The sequence below is a fragment of the Mirounga angustirostris genome, unplaced genomic scaffold (assembly GCF_029215605.1).
Source record: "Mirounga angustirostris isolate CCGP_5_RB_7025 unplaced genomic scaffold, mMirAng1.0.hap1 SCAF_16, whole genome shotgun sequence".
Lineage (NCBI taxonomy): Eukaryota > Metazoa > Chordata > Mammalia > Carnivora > Phocidae > Mirounga > Mirounga angustirostris.
The window spans coordinates 32,836,091-32,850,426 of record NW_026991724.1 but is presented as its reverse complement, the minus strand read 5'-3'; the positions used below and the strand labels follow the sequence as shown (position 1 = coordinate 32,850,426).

The window sequence follows — 14,336 nt, the reverse complement described above, 5'->3', positions numbered from 1 at the left end:
GCCTCTGGCCGTGCCCCCAATGCAGTGCACTCGGCCAGCCCCCCGACTCTGTCAGCACCCTGCCTACCTCGCTCCTGCCCTTTGCTCAATCAGCCCCTCTGCTTACTGCTTCCCTAGCTCACACCCCATCCCAAATGGGGGTCACCCATTTGAGGGCTCCTCCTCCAGGGGTCCTCAAGCTCGGGAGAAAAGGGGGCTCGAGTGGTCTACTCCGGAGTCCGTCACTTGGCATCCTCCCCCCCTCCCCAGGCTCTGTGGTGATCCCCTTCTTGGTGCTGATGCTAGGGGACACTGGGGGCACCCTCCTTTCTCCTCCCCGCTATGCCCCCGTCTGTACCCCTCCCCACATTGACCACTGGAGGGAATGACCTGTGAGTGTCCCAAGGGAAAGGAAACAAATTGAGCTCTTTGCTGCGGGTACTCTGATTGGCAGACATGTACGTGGCCCCCAAGGCTTACCTCCTCCCACCTCCTCCTGTGCCGGGATGGAGGTGATGGGGGATGGAGGTGATGGGGGCGGGAGAGCTCATGATTCAGGGAGGAGCTCGTGCCCGCCGGGGGCCGCAGCCCAGCAGGCTTGGCTTTCAGGGCACGCGAGGCTGTGCGCGTAGTAGGCGGTGCCACCCCCTCCCCCCCAGGACCCAGAATACCCTGGTGGGGACCTCTTTGTCTTCCAGGATCCAGGCCCTTGTCGCCCCCTCCAGGGGCCTTTGGTGCCCCTGCGAAGTAGGTCAGTGTCACTATCTCTGGTGCGGCTGACTTGGGTCGATGGTTCCTGGTGTCATTGGCCGGCTGCGCGGGGCACAGCCCCTCTCTGCACAGATGGGGAAACTGAGCCCCACAGGGCTCCACAGCTTTGGGACAGTGCACGTTTTCCTGCTTAGAGCTGTGTGGGAGGCACAGTCTCCTCTGGTCTCACTAAGTGGTGGGGACGTGGATGAGCGGCCACGTGCCGCCGCTTCCTAGCCTCAGTCTCCCCACCTCTGCAATAGCCAGGCTGACTCCACTCCTGCACAGCTTCCCGGCCTCCCACACCTGTCTCCCTCGGCCCCCCAGCTGGCTGGGGGAAGAGGAGCCCTTGGAAGTCGGCTGGAGGTGCTGCTTTAATGGGGGCCCCAGGCTAAGGGGGAAGCGTCCCCTTCTGAGACAGCCAGACTCCCTGGAGCCACTGCCCAGGCCCCCGGGGACGGAGAGCCTTAGTGGCAGGCGGTGCCTGGGCCAGCGACCAGCACTTCTGTACCCCCAGCTTTCTGGGCCGGGAGCGAGGGAGGGGCTGCCTTTGGGGGGCTGTCGGGAAGTCTGGCTGAGACCCCTGGGACTTAAAGGGTGTCCCCCAGTGCCCGTTGATATCCAGGTTTCTCCGGCTGCCCACCCCTTGTGTCTGGAGCCAGCTGGGGTGACTCCGTGTGAAGCCGCTGGTACCATCAGCAGCCCATTGTTTGAGGGAGGAAACAGGCCCAGAGAGGCTAATTAATGTGCCCATGGTCACACAGCTCCTCCGACGTTCGGTCCCTGAGGCTTTCCTGCCTTCCGGACTCTCAGCCTGAGTGCTCCCTTGCCCACCTTCGCGTTTCTCTTCCTCATGGGGCTCGCTTCTTGCATGTGTCTCCTCTCCCCCGCCAACATGAGCTCCCCAGGGGACCTCTCCGGGGGACCTTGCTAACCGTGGCCTCAACATGTCACCCGGCGCGGGGTGTGGGCAGGAGCCCGGTGAGCACAGGTAGGATGGAGAGCAGGGGCCCCAAGGGGGAAGCTTCTGGATTTACAAGGAGGTTTTATAAGCCATGAGGTCACTTCACTGCTGGACTAGGCCAGAGGGCTGGGGACATTTTCATCCCCATTGCTCAGGTGACCTGCCAGAGCTCATGCAGGCGGGAGCAGGGACACCAGGGTTGTGCCCAGCCGCTGAATGCCCGTTCGGTGCCCGCTGTATTTGTCTCAGTCCGTGGAGCTTCTTGGGTTTTAAGTGTCCCCTCTGCGGCAGCCAACGGTTGGATTTTGGAAGCTGGGCAGCGTGTAGCCAGACGTCAGCCTTGGGGGTGGGGTGGTGGTGGTGCGTAGCCTGGCAGTGACAGGCCGGGTGCCCTGCGTCTCGATGGGCCGGGTAGGCACTGGGGAGGCAGAGGCAGGCACTGAATCCCGATTAGGAGGGGACTGGGCAGGCCTCCTGGGGGAGGTGGCAGCTGAGCCTGGCTCTGAAGGGTTGGGCAGGAGTTTGCTAGGCAGAGGGGGTTTCGGGGCTGGGGAGGTAGGCAGTGCTTTTCAGCGGCCAGAGCCTGGAGTCGAAAGGGTGGGGCTCGTTTGGGGAACCGAAATAAGTCCAATCACGCACTCACAAAGAAGCCTCTGGAAGCCCCGGAGGGGTTCTTTTGGCCAGGGGTTGAGCAGGACTGGGCTTGGTGTTCTTGGGGTCCCAGCCAGGTGAGAGAAGCCCTGGCAGGCTACCCCACGGGGAGGCTTGTGTTTGGGGGTGCATGGGGCTCTATCACTGAGGCTTCCTGTGCCCCGCTGGAGCCTGGCTCTGGAAGGCAGGAGTTTGTGGAAGGAAGGAGGAAGTGACCAGGAGTAGGGGCCTTAGCTGTAGGGAGGGCCTCCTGAGCCCCTGTGTGGGTGCAGCTCCAGAGGCCGGGCTGTGGTTTGGGGGGGGGAGGCGGGGGGAGGTCGGCTAGAACTGCTTCCCCGGCAGAAGGGCTCTTCCGGGCTCTGGGCTGGGCTTCACCAGGCAGTCCCCCTGCCCATCCCGTGCCCTCTTGGCCTCACTCAGGTTCTCAGGAAGCCTTGAGGAAGTGGGCTCTCAGCACCTTGGATTAGGGCTGGGCACTCTGGTGGCTTGCCTGTGGGGGTGGTCTGTGGACTAGGCGGTGACTTCAGGGGGCCCAAACCAGACAGTGATGTTGTGCTGGGCTTCATGGATGGTCGGGGACAGCCATGGCCCCCAGCATGGCCTGCTGAGATCTGGGCGGGGGTGTCTTCCCATCACGTTTTCCCACTGACCTCTCCGTGGCTGGCTCCTTTGCTCTTCTGAGCGTGAAGGGACCAGAGCGGGCGAGAGGCTGAGCTCGGACTATAGCTTGGGTCTCCTGACATTCAGCCCAGGCCTCTGTCCCCTGCATTGCTTTGTCTCTGGCAGGGGGGGACGTTAAGGCAGGTGGGCTACTTCCGTGCATTGCCCGAGAGAGGCTGGAAGTGCAACAGGAGGGTCTTTCCCTGGTTGGTATTTAGAGCCCTTTCTGCTTTCTCATCTCCAGGGCAGATCGCTTCCCCAGCTGAAAACTGCCTGAGGGCAGCGGCTGTATTGTAACCCAGGCCTTCCCTCCCATCCTCACCTCATCCCTTCCCTGGAGGCTGAGCTTAGGGCTGCTCCCCTGGCCTGCAAACAGGTGCACTGGCTTGTCCTCCACTGTGCGTCCATCCAGCCCAACTCAGGGTCAGGTGGAGGTGGGAGAGTGGGCCCACCCGCCCCCACCCCTTTCCTCCGGTTGGGTTCAGAGTTTGCAGAACCTGTCCTGAGGGCAGGCGTTATGCTTTCTCCTCTCGGAACAGGCCTGCAGGGCTTGCAGTGAGGTCCTGATACTCTCTGGGATGCCAGATGGCAGTTCCCTCTGCGCCCAGCATCTCCCCACCTCCCCCTGAGCCCAGGATGGGTGGACGGCCTCTCCTTCGAGGCCCAGCTGGGTACCCCATGGGGGTGTCAGCCCCTGGTGCTGCTCAGAGCCCCCGATAGCAGTTGTTAGGTGTGACTACTTTTAGGCCGGGCCACTCCCAGGGCAGAGTGGGGGGTCAGGGCTCATGATAGGGTCAGGGTGGCGGGGAAGGGGCGGATTCCCTGCCTACTCCCTCCCAGACCTCTCGGCCCTTTCTGTCAGCTTGCTACTTGTCATCTTGACTTGGGTGCGCTGTGCCAGGTGCAGCCCCGGCACCCCACCTGCGTTACCCCCTAGAATCCTCTCAAAGCCCCGTGTGGTCAGGACGTTATTCTCCCTTTTTTCAAATGAGGGAACTGAGGCACAGAGAGGGTAAGTAACTTTCTCAGGGTTGTGCAGCTGAGATGGGATGGGCCTGAGATGTATGGTGTGTGTGTGTGTGTGTTTTTTTTTTTAAAAACAGGTTCTATTTTTTATGTATTTACATACACATATATATGTTCACACACACATACCCACATCACTAAACATGCCAGGAACACGTCTTTCCATGTTATATGTCACCTTGACTATCAATTACCTTCTATTGCCCTTGAATTTTTCCAGTAGAGTCTATTTTTTAGTTCATTTTTTTTTAAAGTTTATGTCTTTTAGTAATCTCTACTCCCCAACATGGGGCTCAAACTCATGACCCCAAGATCAAGAGTCACAACTAAATAAACTAAAAACCCCGTTTTTAGATTATTTTTAAAAAGATTTATTTATTCATTTTATTTAAAAAAAATTTTTTTTAAAGATTTTATTTATTTATTTGACAGAGAGAGAGGGAACACAAGCAGGGGGAGTGGAAGAGAGAGAAGCAGGCTTCCTGCCAAGCTGGGAGCCCGATGCGGGGCTCGATCCCAGGACCCTGGGATCATGACCTGAGCTGAAGGCAGACGCTTAACGACTGAGCCAACCAGGCGCCCCTATTTATTCATTTTAAAGAGAGAGAGAGCATGCATGTGCAGCAGGGAGGGGCAGAGGCAGAGGGAGAGGGAGAGAGAAGCTCTAAGCTCAGCTCAGAGCCCAACACAGGGTTTGATCCCACGACCCTGAGTGTAGAGCCCGATGTGGAGCTCGATCCCACAATGCTGAGATCGTGACCTGAGCCGAAATCAAGAGTCGGACGCTCAACCCCAATTAAGAACTTTTTAATTGTACCAGCTACATTATGGCCATAGAAACAAACTGAAGATTCATTCACTCCGTCAAAGCAGTTTTGGTTAGCCCGTGTCCTGGTTCAGGTGTTACCTATTCCAGGCATTACTGTTGCCATGTGGATTTTTCACACAATACCCTGGAAGAGCAGAGTTCAACCTGCCGCACCCTTTTTGACACCTGCATAGTATTCCATAGTAAGGCTCTATTGTGATTTATTTCACCAGCTCTTAATGGGTAGATACATTCTCTTCTTTTGCTATTGTAAATAATGCTGCAATGAATAATCTTGTACATGTGTCATTTTACATATGTGAAAGTGTTTGTAAGAGAAATTACTTGAAGGAGATTTGCTACATCAAAGGTTTGTGCATGAGTGATTTTGTTACATCTGATTAAATGGCCCTCCCCAGAGGTTATGCTGAATCATACTCCTGCCAAGGCTAAGTGTGAATGCCTGTTTTGCCGCCGCCTGTAAATGCTCTGTAAATACTTCGATCTTTGCCAATCGTAGAGGTAAAAATGATTTTCCATAGTAGTTTTAATTTGCACTTCTCTTATTATAGGTGAGGTCAGCTTCCTTCTAAATGTTTAACAGCCATTTGTGTTGCCTTTATGTGCACTTTCTGTCCATACCTTCTCCCATTTTTCTATTGGGTTATTGGTCTTTTCCTTTTTGATCTGTGGAAGCTTTTTACATATGGGGGAGATTAGCTCCATATGATAAGAGTTGTAAATATTTCCCTCATTTCTTATTTTTTATCTTTTGATTTTGCTCTTTTTTTTTTTTTTAAAGATTTTTATTTATTTATTTATTTGAGAGAGAGAATGAGATAGAGAGAGCACATGAGAGGAGGGAGGGTCAGAGGGAGAAGCAGACTCCCTGCCGAGCAGGGAGCCCGACGCGGGACTCGATCCTGGGACTCCAGGATCATGACCCGAGCCAAAGGCAGTCGCCCAACCAACTGAGCCACCCAGGCGCCCTTTTGATTTTGCTCTTAATAGCTTTTACGATGCAGTAGATTCTTTAAGATGTAATTGAGTTGATCAGTCTTTTCCCTGTGGCTTTTAGGTTTTGTGTTAGGTTAGCGAGGACTTAGCTGCTGCAGCATGATAGAAGAATGCTTTCATGGTTTCTTGCTCACTCATCTTGGTGTAGATGATGAATCCAGCTTGCTCTCTCTCCTCTGGGTTTTGCTGCTTCTTTGAACAGATTGCTAGCAGAGTAGTTACATCCTTCTTGCTCCTGCAGGTCAGTGGTTACTCTGGGTTATATCTGCCTGTAGGTGTGTGAAATAGATCTCTTCGCCCACCACCCAACCCCATGCGTGCCTCCTCACCATTGGATCTACTGTCTGGCTGGGGCCCTGGGCAAAGCATGAAGTCAGTGGGAAGACCAGTGTCCTGCCATCCTGGCCGGGACTAGCACCAGGTGAGGTCCCTGAAGGCTAGCTAGACTACCCCTTTCTGTCCTTCCTTACCAAGGGGAGAGAGATCAGATATGTGTTGAATGTGGGCATGAAAGTGTTTTCATTTTAAAGGGAGAATGTAGTGAGGGGAATGCTTAAAGGAATGAATCACTAATGGTGGAATTTCAGGCAAGAGCCAGTTACTTAGCTAGTTAATAAGCACCATTGCCTGGACACCTACTGTGTGCAGACACCCAGCGGGGGGGGGTGGGGGCACGGAGACCTCTGCCCTTTGGGAACTTGTGCCTGGAGCGTAGTTTCTTCTTGGCATCTGGCCTGGTGCCTGGTACATAGAAGGTTCTGGTGCACAGCCGTTAAAGGAATGAAGGCATGGATCTCTCTCAAGATGAATGCGTGCGTGCATGAATGAATGAATGGACAAATTTTCCCCAGGCAGCCACTAACCATCATTGGAATTGGCACAGGAGATAGAGAAGTGGGCTTATTATCCCTGGCAGCTGAGCCCTGGAGGTAAGGGGTAAACGAGTTATTTGCATTTTAAAGGAGGGACGGACTAGGCTAAGGCTGAGTCCCGAGAAGTGGAAGCGAGGGTGTCAGGTACAAAGAATAATCCATACCCCACCCTTAGAATTAGCCCTCTGGGGCCAGGTGACAACACCCAGGCTGCCCCCTTCAGCTTGTTGTCCTTTTCATTTTATGATTCACACTCCACGCCCAGCCCAGCCCAGGCGGCGGAGGTCTGACAAAACCATTCCTTTGCAAGAAGGAAAACCCGAGGCCCAGATGGGGCAAAGGACTTGCCCAGGGTTATTGAGCAGGTTGGTGGCAGAGCCGGGATTGGAACATAGGTGCTGGACCCCAAGACTGATGGGGAGCCTCTGGTCTGGTGTAGAGTCAGCCTGGGGTCCTGGGAGAGCATGGCGGGAAGTGGGGCTGGCTGGGGAGCTCACGTCATTAGGGGACTTTGACCTTTGGTCCTGCCTAGTGGCCTTGAGGGCTATCACCAGGAGGTGGCGAGATGAAGTAGAGGGTTCTTGCGCGGGAGGGGGGTGGGGGGGTGTCCTGCCTGCTTCATGCTTCTGTCTCTCCCGTTTGGGCCCCATGGTTGGGCTTCCTGAGCTCTGGAAACCGCGCCTCCTTTCTGGGCTCATCTGCTATTTTGTCCCGCAAACAGCCTGTTGGCCACCATGACCTGCGCCTCACTCGTCCTGGGACTTGGGTAGCAGCACCCCCTGTTTGCTGATGAGGAGGACTGAGGCCCAGAGTGTGAGTGCTGGGAGCAGAGCTGGGTTTTTTACCTGCACCTCCTCCGGCCCGGCAGGCTCCCCGGGGGAGGCGGTGCGCTGCCCCAGGGGCATCCCGTTCTTCGGAGGGAGACCCTTTCCCCACGTTGGCACCTCCTTCTGCCCTAGTGGTCTCTCCCTCCTTCCGGAGCTGCCCTGCTTGCTTTCCCCTGCCTCTTCGGCCTGGTTCGGGATTCCAGCTGGTTGGCTCATCTGTGTGTCCATCCATCCATCCGTCTCTCCTTCCGTCTGTTCCACAAGCAATTGCCAGGGCTCAGCTGCAGGACACAGACACAGATCCTTCCACAGCCGTTCGGTGTGGCAGGTGCTGGGATGTGTGACACACGGGACCAGGGACCAGGGTGTGGGCAGGCCTCCCCAGCTGGGGACTGACCGGCGTGGGGACGGAGGTCGGGCCCGAGGCTGCGGGGCTCTGGGGACTGGAGAGGCGGGTGTGAAGGGCAGTAAGACTGAAAGCCCTCGGTCCCGCAAGGTTTCTTGGGTGCTCGTCTGGGCCAGGACTGGGCTGAGCAGGGCAGCCTCGGGCTCTCCTTGGCAAAACTGCGGGTCTCCTCAGGGAGCGGGGAGGAGACCCCCTCAGCCAACAAAGGTCTGCTTGCGACCCAGCCCGTGGAGGGAGCCGGCTGCGGGGCCAGCCCAGGCGGCCGAGACGAGTGGGTGCTGGGCTGCAGGAGCATGGTCCCCAGGCGGGCTGGGGGTGGGGCCTCTCCTCAGGCCTGCCTGCCCCTGCTGCCCACCCCAAAGCCCCACTTCCTCTTTTTGAGGCCACTGGGGCCCCAGGCCCCGTGCAGCTCCGGAGCCTGCCGGGCTGGGCCAGAGGAAGCCAGGCTGGGATTCCTGCCAGTGCCGCTTGGGTGAGGAAGTGGCTGCTTTCTCTGTGTCTGGGAAAGTTGGGGGTGGTCTAGAGCTCCCCACAGGGGGTGGAGGCGCTGGGGTGCTGCTGGATCAGCCACTTCTGCTGGGGAAGGGTTTCTTGAGCACCCCCAAGGGCCTGGTCCTGCCCGCATAATTTGAGGTCCCAGCTCCCTATTTCCAGCAGCTCTCTGGCTGAGGAACCCAGACCCCGCCAGTCAGTGTTTGGCAAGGAGACCACAGTCCTGAGTTGCAGGGAAGGTGGGGGGGGTTGTGTGTGTGTGTGTGTGTGTGTGTGTGTGTGTGTGTGTGTAGCTCAGAGGGCTGCCTGGAGGAGGTGGTGCTTCTGGATCTTGCTGGCTCAGAGCAGGCTTCCTGACGTGGCTGTCTGACCTTGCTTCTGGGAGGCAGAGGGAGGTACCTTGATGGAGTCCTCTTTGCTTCTCACCCTCTATCCTAGGCCTTGAGAGGGGAGGGCAGAGAGGGGTTGGCGTTTGGAGATGTTATGGGCTCTGTGGATGTCAGCACCGTGAGGGCGTTGAGCAGGATGCGAGGGGGTGACCTGTGTTCACATCTGGTTCTCTTTTGCTGGCTGTGTGACCTCAGGAAAATGACTGAACCTCTCAGTGTCCCCACATCCATAAAAGGGAAGCAGTGGTCTTACTCCCCTGCAGGGCCGGTGTGCAGAGTTAGAGCCCCATGGGCACGTGGTAAGCACCCACTAGATTCTGTTCACGGCATTGTCTGCCCCGGGCTGGCGCGGGACATGGGCTGCAGGAGTGCAGAGCCCACCAGGAGTGATTCCCTTGGCCTCCATTTCTACCTGAGCATGCCGCTGGGCTCCCTAATTCCTCCCGCAGGGGGGAATCTCTGGAGGCCACTAGAGAAGATGTGGGGAGTCCCCTTGCCCCCGCCTCCTGCTGCCCCAGGTCCTGTGCAGGATGGCTGGCCCTGGGCTGTGGAGTTTGGGACGAGGTGACAGAAGTATGAGCGAGGGGGGTTCCCCTCCTTGGCCCAGCCCCCTTCCAGGAGGCCTTAGCCAGGACCAGCCTTGTCTGCAGGGACCTACTCTCACCTCTGAGCTAAGGGGGACTCTGCCCCCTGCCCCTCAATGAGGGCTTCCTGGATATGGTAAACTGGGGCCACATGGACCTTGGCACTGTTGATTGCAAGTGACAGAAATTCACACTGGCTTCAGCCGAAAGGGGCATGATTGCTCGGTGCGATTGAATTATCTGGAGGTTGCGTGAACTTCAGGCAGAGCTGGATCCAGGCGTTCAGGGGGTATTTTCGAGCCTGTGTCTCTCCAGTTTCCCGTGTTGGCTCATTCTCCGTGGGCTGTCCCTTACGGTGGATTCAAGCAGCTGCCTGCCGCCGTAGGCCCGCAGGAGAAGACAGTGCCTCTTCGCTGTGGGTCAGCAGAAGTCCCAAAGAGGGTTCTCACTGAGAGGGTTTTGGTCACACGACCGTCCCTAAACCAATCACTGGGGCTTGAGAGGGACAGTGTGATGAGCCAGCCTGGGTCATGCGGTCCCTGACCCAGGGGACCGACAGTGGGAGAGAAAGTCCCAGCAGAAGTAGACGTAACGTCCCTCTCCCAGCTGGGCCCTTGGGGGTTCCCCTCCTCTGTAAAACGGGGCTGCTTGCCCTGCTCCCCCACCAGCGTGATCGTGAGGTGTGAATGACAGTGAGTGACCCCTGGGCTCCACTTCCTCCAGGTGAAGGGGCCTCGACTGTCCCAAGTGCAGATCTCTGCCGTCGGTGTCTTGGGACTTCAGACTTCCGGTGGGGTGGGGGTGAGGGAGTGATAGGGAGGTAGGGCTTCGCTTGACCTGAGGTGGGACTTACAGCCAGGAGGAGTGCCCACTCACAGAGAAGACTGCCCTGAGAGGTGATGAGCTCCCCGTCACTGAGGTGGGCAAGCCGAGGCTGCAGGGTCATTTGTTGGACACGTGGTGAAGGAGGTCCTTCATCTGGGGCCTTCATCTATGGCCTCCCTGCCCTCGGCCACCTGCCCTGAGTCCCAGCCCTCCCAGTCGCCAGTGGTGTCCGTGGCCAGTCGAGGAACCGGTGATGGGACAGAGGGGCCTCGAAGCCTTCCCTGGCAGGGGGGCTCCGTGTCTGGTTTTGGGGGGGTTGCTGCTAGGGAGGCGCGGGTCTGTGGAGATGCCACGGGGGACTCGCAGACCATCTCTCCAGGAGCGACAAATGCATCTTCCCTCCCAGCCCCCAGGCCTGCCCTGCTGTCCCAGGAGCGGGACCACGTCCCCGCACGGGCCGAGGTCCCCGTGCCCAGGGCTGTCTATTGTCCACGTTCTCTCCCGCCTGCCGTTGCCCAGGAAGTGGCCTAATTAGATCCCCGAGAGCAGTGTTTACCAGGCCTGGGTTCCCACGGGCCCCCGGGAACCTTCCAACTGCTCCTCTCTGCACGCCTGCCTCAGCCTGGCTGCGTGTGCCTGGAGGGGCAGGTCAGTTCTGGGGTGTCCTGGCCGCCCCCGGCTCTGGTCTGGGCGCTTTGCCTGGGGTGGGGGAGAGAGCCCCTGGGGGGGGGGGTAGTTGTTGTCGTCCTGGGCCCTTGGTGTTCGAGGTTTCTGGGCCTGGCAGTCGGGTCCCGGCGCACTGGAGTTTGGCAGCAGGCCGGAGGGCCAGGCCGTGCTGTGTATATTTGTGGCAAGTGGTTCCGTCCCCGGGAGCTGCCCCCGCTAGCGGGAGCTCCCTGGGGAAGCCTCTCTCAGTTCAGCGAGAGCGCGAGGCCGGCCAGGAGCCTGGGTTTGGGAGCTGGCGGACCCGGGTGTGGAGCCCAGCGCTGCCCCCAAGCAGCTCCGGCTGTGTGCTCTTCGGCGAGCCGCGCGACCTCTCTGGGCTCAGCTCTGCGTCTGTAAAACGGCTGTTCTGCAGATGAGAGCGGATATGTGTGTGTGGGCGCCTGGCGTGACGGCGTTGACGGTAAAGAGCTGGTTTGGGGAGCGCCCCCGCGCTGGGGGCTTCTCAGGGCAGGGAGCCGCTCTCGTTTTGTAAACCCTACAACCCAGGGCTAGGCGTATGTGGTTAGTAGTCGAAACATGCCTCGTGTGGAATCGAGACTGGTTAGTTCAGAGTCAGAGGTCGCAAATGAGTGGCCGCACAACTCACGTTTTTGAATCGGCTGCCGGCATTGGTTAAGTTGGTGCTTCCCGTCGAAACCAGCTCTGCAGGTTGTCCAGGCTTCGGGCACTTGGGTAGCCCTGGGCCCAGCCCCCGCAGAGCTGCCGGCCTTCCACAGGTGGCAAGGCTTGTGGACACCTGCCGGGCCCAGAGCCACGGAGGCATCCAGGACCTCCGGCAAATGGCCTCTCCCCCCGAGCCCCCAGTATGGGGTTTTTCCAATTCGTTCCTGGAATTTGTGGCATAGCAACTCCCGGAGGGATCCGTGCCCGAGGTGGCTCGTGGATCTAAGGTGGGCGCTCACTGGGGGGCCTCACTCGGACTCTGGGACTCTTGGGCTGGGACGCTGGGACTCCTGCTCTTCTGCCTCTGGGCGCTCCGGACTGCCTTTCCTTCACAGCTTTTGCTGGTGGCCGTTCGTGCCCGTCGTGACCTCCCTGGGCCTTCCCACCTCTTACGGCCTCCCTGCCCTCTGCCACCTGCCCTGTCCCTGTTCCAGGCTCTGAGGCAGGCCTGGAGGATGTTGGGGGCCTGGACTCCTGCCCCCAGACCTCAGTCACTGCACGTAGGGATTGTACATTTTCTGGTAACTTTCTCTTTGTGGGGACGGGAGCTCCATGTGGAGAGAGAGCTGGCCTGGTGCATGGGCACAATGACAGGCCTTTTGGAATAAATGAATGAGCAGATGGACGAATGGTGCTGGGGAAAGGGGGAGCGCGTGTGGGCTGAGCACTGCAAGCCTGGCCCCCGTGCCCAGCTTGTCACACGCGGTCCGCTCTGCTTCCCTCTCTGAGGTTCGGGGTCCATTTCTACGAGGTGGAGCTCGCAAACTTCTTACGTTGGGTCAGTGGAAATTTAAAAAAACGCATTTCCAAAATGCAGTCTTACGAGGAAGCTTAACATAACACAAATGCAAGGGCGATGCTCTGGGTGTCCTGGGCATGAGGGTCTGAGGTACAAACCTCACCAGAGAGCCCCAGTCACTGAGAGAGTGTGACCTTTGCGCAAGGACCATCAGAACAGGAGAAAGCCTGCAAATAGACCCCATGCGCACGGTCACCTGACTTAACACAGAGGTGGCTTCACTGAACTTCTTGAGGAAGGAATGGTGGCTTTGCCGGAAGCCGCTGGGGTGGTTAGAGACCCACGTGGAAGGAAGGCGGGAAGGCTGATCCCTGCCTCACGCCGTGCACAGAGACTCCCTGGGATGGATCAGAGATCTCTTTGTGAAAGCAATACCATCTAACCTGCAGAGCAGTGCTGTCCGGTAGAAGGTTCTGGATGATAGAAATGCTCTTTTTTTTTTTTTTTAAATTTTTATTTATTTTTTGACAGAGAGAGAGAGACAGCGAGAGAGGGAACACAAGCAGGGGGAGTGGGAGAGGGAGAAGCAGGCTCCCAGGACTCTGGGATCGTGACCTGAGCTGAAGGCAGACGCTAAACGGCTGAGCCACCCAGGCGCCCCGATAGAAATGCTCTTATCTCTGCTGCCCGATACAAGAGCCTGGAGCCGTGTGTGGCTTCTGAGCCCTTGACATGAATGGGACCAGTGTGACTGCTGGTCTGAATTTTAATTTTCACTTCTAATCCAGTTAAGTGTAACTTCCCACAGTCACGTGTGGCTACTGTCGGGGGCAGCGCAGGTCTAGGAAACCCAGGGGATGAGCTTGGAGGGCAAGGCTTCAAATAGGATCTAAAAGTTCGGTTTGGGTTCGGGTTGGTAGATGAGACGCAGATAAGGCCTGGCCCCGCTCTCCCCTGCCGCCCGTCCTTCCCTCACTCGGCCCGTCCAGGTCACACCCGGACCTGCTTTGTGTCTCCGCAGAGCTGAGGACCCCGCACGTCTGGTCGGCCTGGCCCGGGTGCAGAGGAAGAGAGTGGCGGTGCCGTGAGCAGGCCTGGCCGTGGAGGAGCGGCGTGGGCCCCGCGCTGCCCATGGGGCTGCAGGCCCCCGGGGCCCCTCCCCAGCCCCGCCTGCCAGGCTCCCCGCGGCCAGAGGCCTAGGCCAGCCGGCTGTCGGCAGACGGATGCCCCCCGGGCCGCGGGCTCTCCCGAGTGGGCTGCCAGGCCGGGGTGCCGCAGGGGGACAATGCCGGCCAAGGGGCGCTATTTCCTCAACGAGGGCGCAGAGGGCCCGGACCAGACGGCGCTCTACGAGAAGTACCGCCTCACCAGCCAGCACGGGCCACTGCTGCTCACGCTCCTGCTGGTGGCCGTCACCGCCTGTGTCGCCCTCATCATCATCACCTTCTCCTGCGGGGTGAGTGGGGCGGCCCGCGGGCGGCTGGGTGCTCGGCTCTGCTGCTGGGTGCTCGCGGGGCCGCTCTCTGCCCGCCGTCCGTGCCTGTCGGGGCCTCTGGGGCGTGCTTAGGCCCCGGGAGGCAGGTTTCTCGAATTCATTTTCAAGTCTGGGGTGGTTTTAGAGATTACATTAATTTGGCCCAGGTAACGACCCTCCCTTTTCTCCAAAACAAACTCGGATTCTGCTGAAGACCGAGGCAGGGGTGGCTCCCATTCCCGGTGCTCCTCCTCCCAGAGCCGGGCTGTGGCCCCGGGGGCCTTCTCAACCCCGCTCTCCAGGAGGGTGCCACCAATGTCATCCGTGACCTCGGCCCGCCACGGCCACTGCCTCGGTGTGGCTGCTGAGTGCCGGACACGTGGCGAGTATGACAGAGGAGCTGGATTTTTAAGTCACGTAAGATTGATCTTGAATAGACACACGTGGCTAGTAGCTACTCTGTGGGAGAGCAGAATTCTAGAAG

At 58.4% G+C, this 14,336-nt stretch overlaps 1 protein-coding gene across 8 annotated transcripts in view; it reads left to right on the top strand.

The window, feature by feature from the left end:
* Positions 1-14,336, top strand: part of ADCY7 (adenylate cyclase 7) — a 51,210-nt gene that overhangs the window by 15,024 nt on the left and 21,850 nt on the right. For 7 of the 8 annotated variants that reach the window (XM_054506481.2, XM_045870025.3, XM_064580872.1 and 4 more), the window contains one exon: positions 13,400-13,834. In XM_054506481.2, the coding sequence (XP_054362456.1) occupies positions 13,664-13,834 (171 nt within the window). In that variant the 5' untranslated portion in view covers positions 13,400-13,663. Of the gene's footprint in view, positions 1-6,151; positions 6,277-13,399; positions 13,835-14,336 lie in introns of those variants that run through there. The other variant, XM_064580870.1, reaches the window with a different exon arrangement.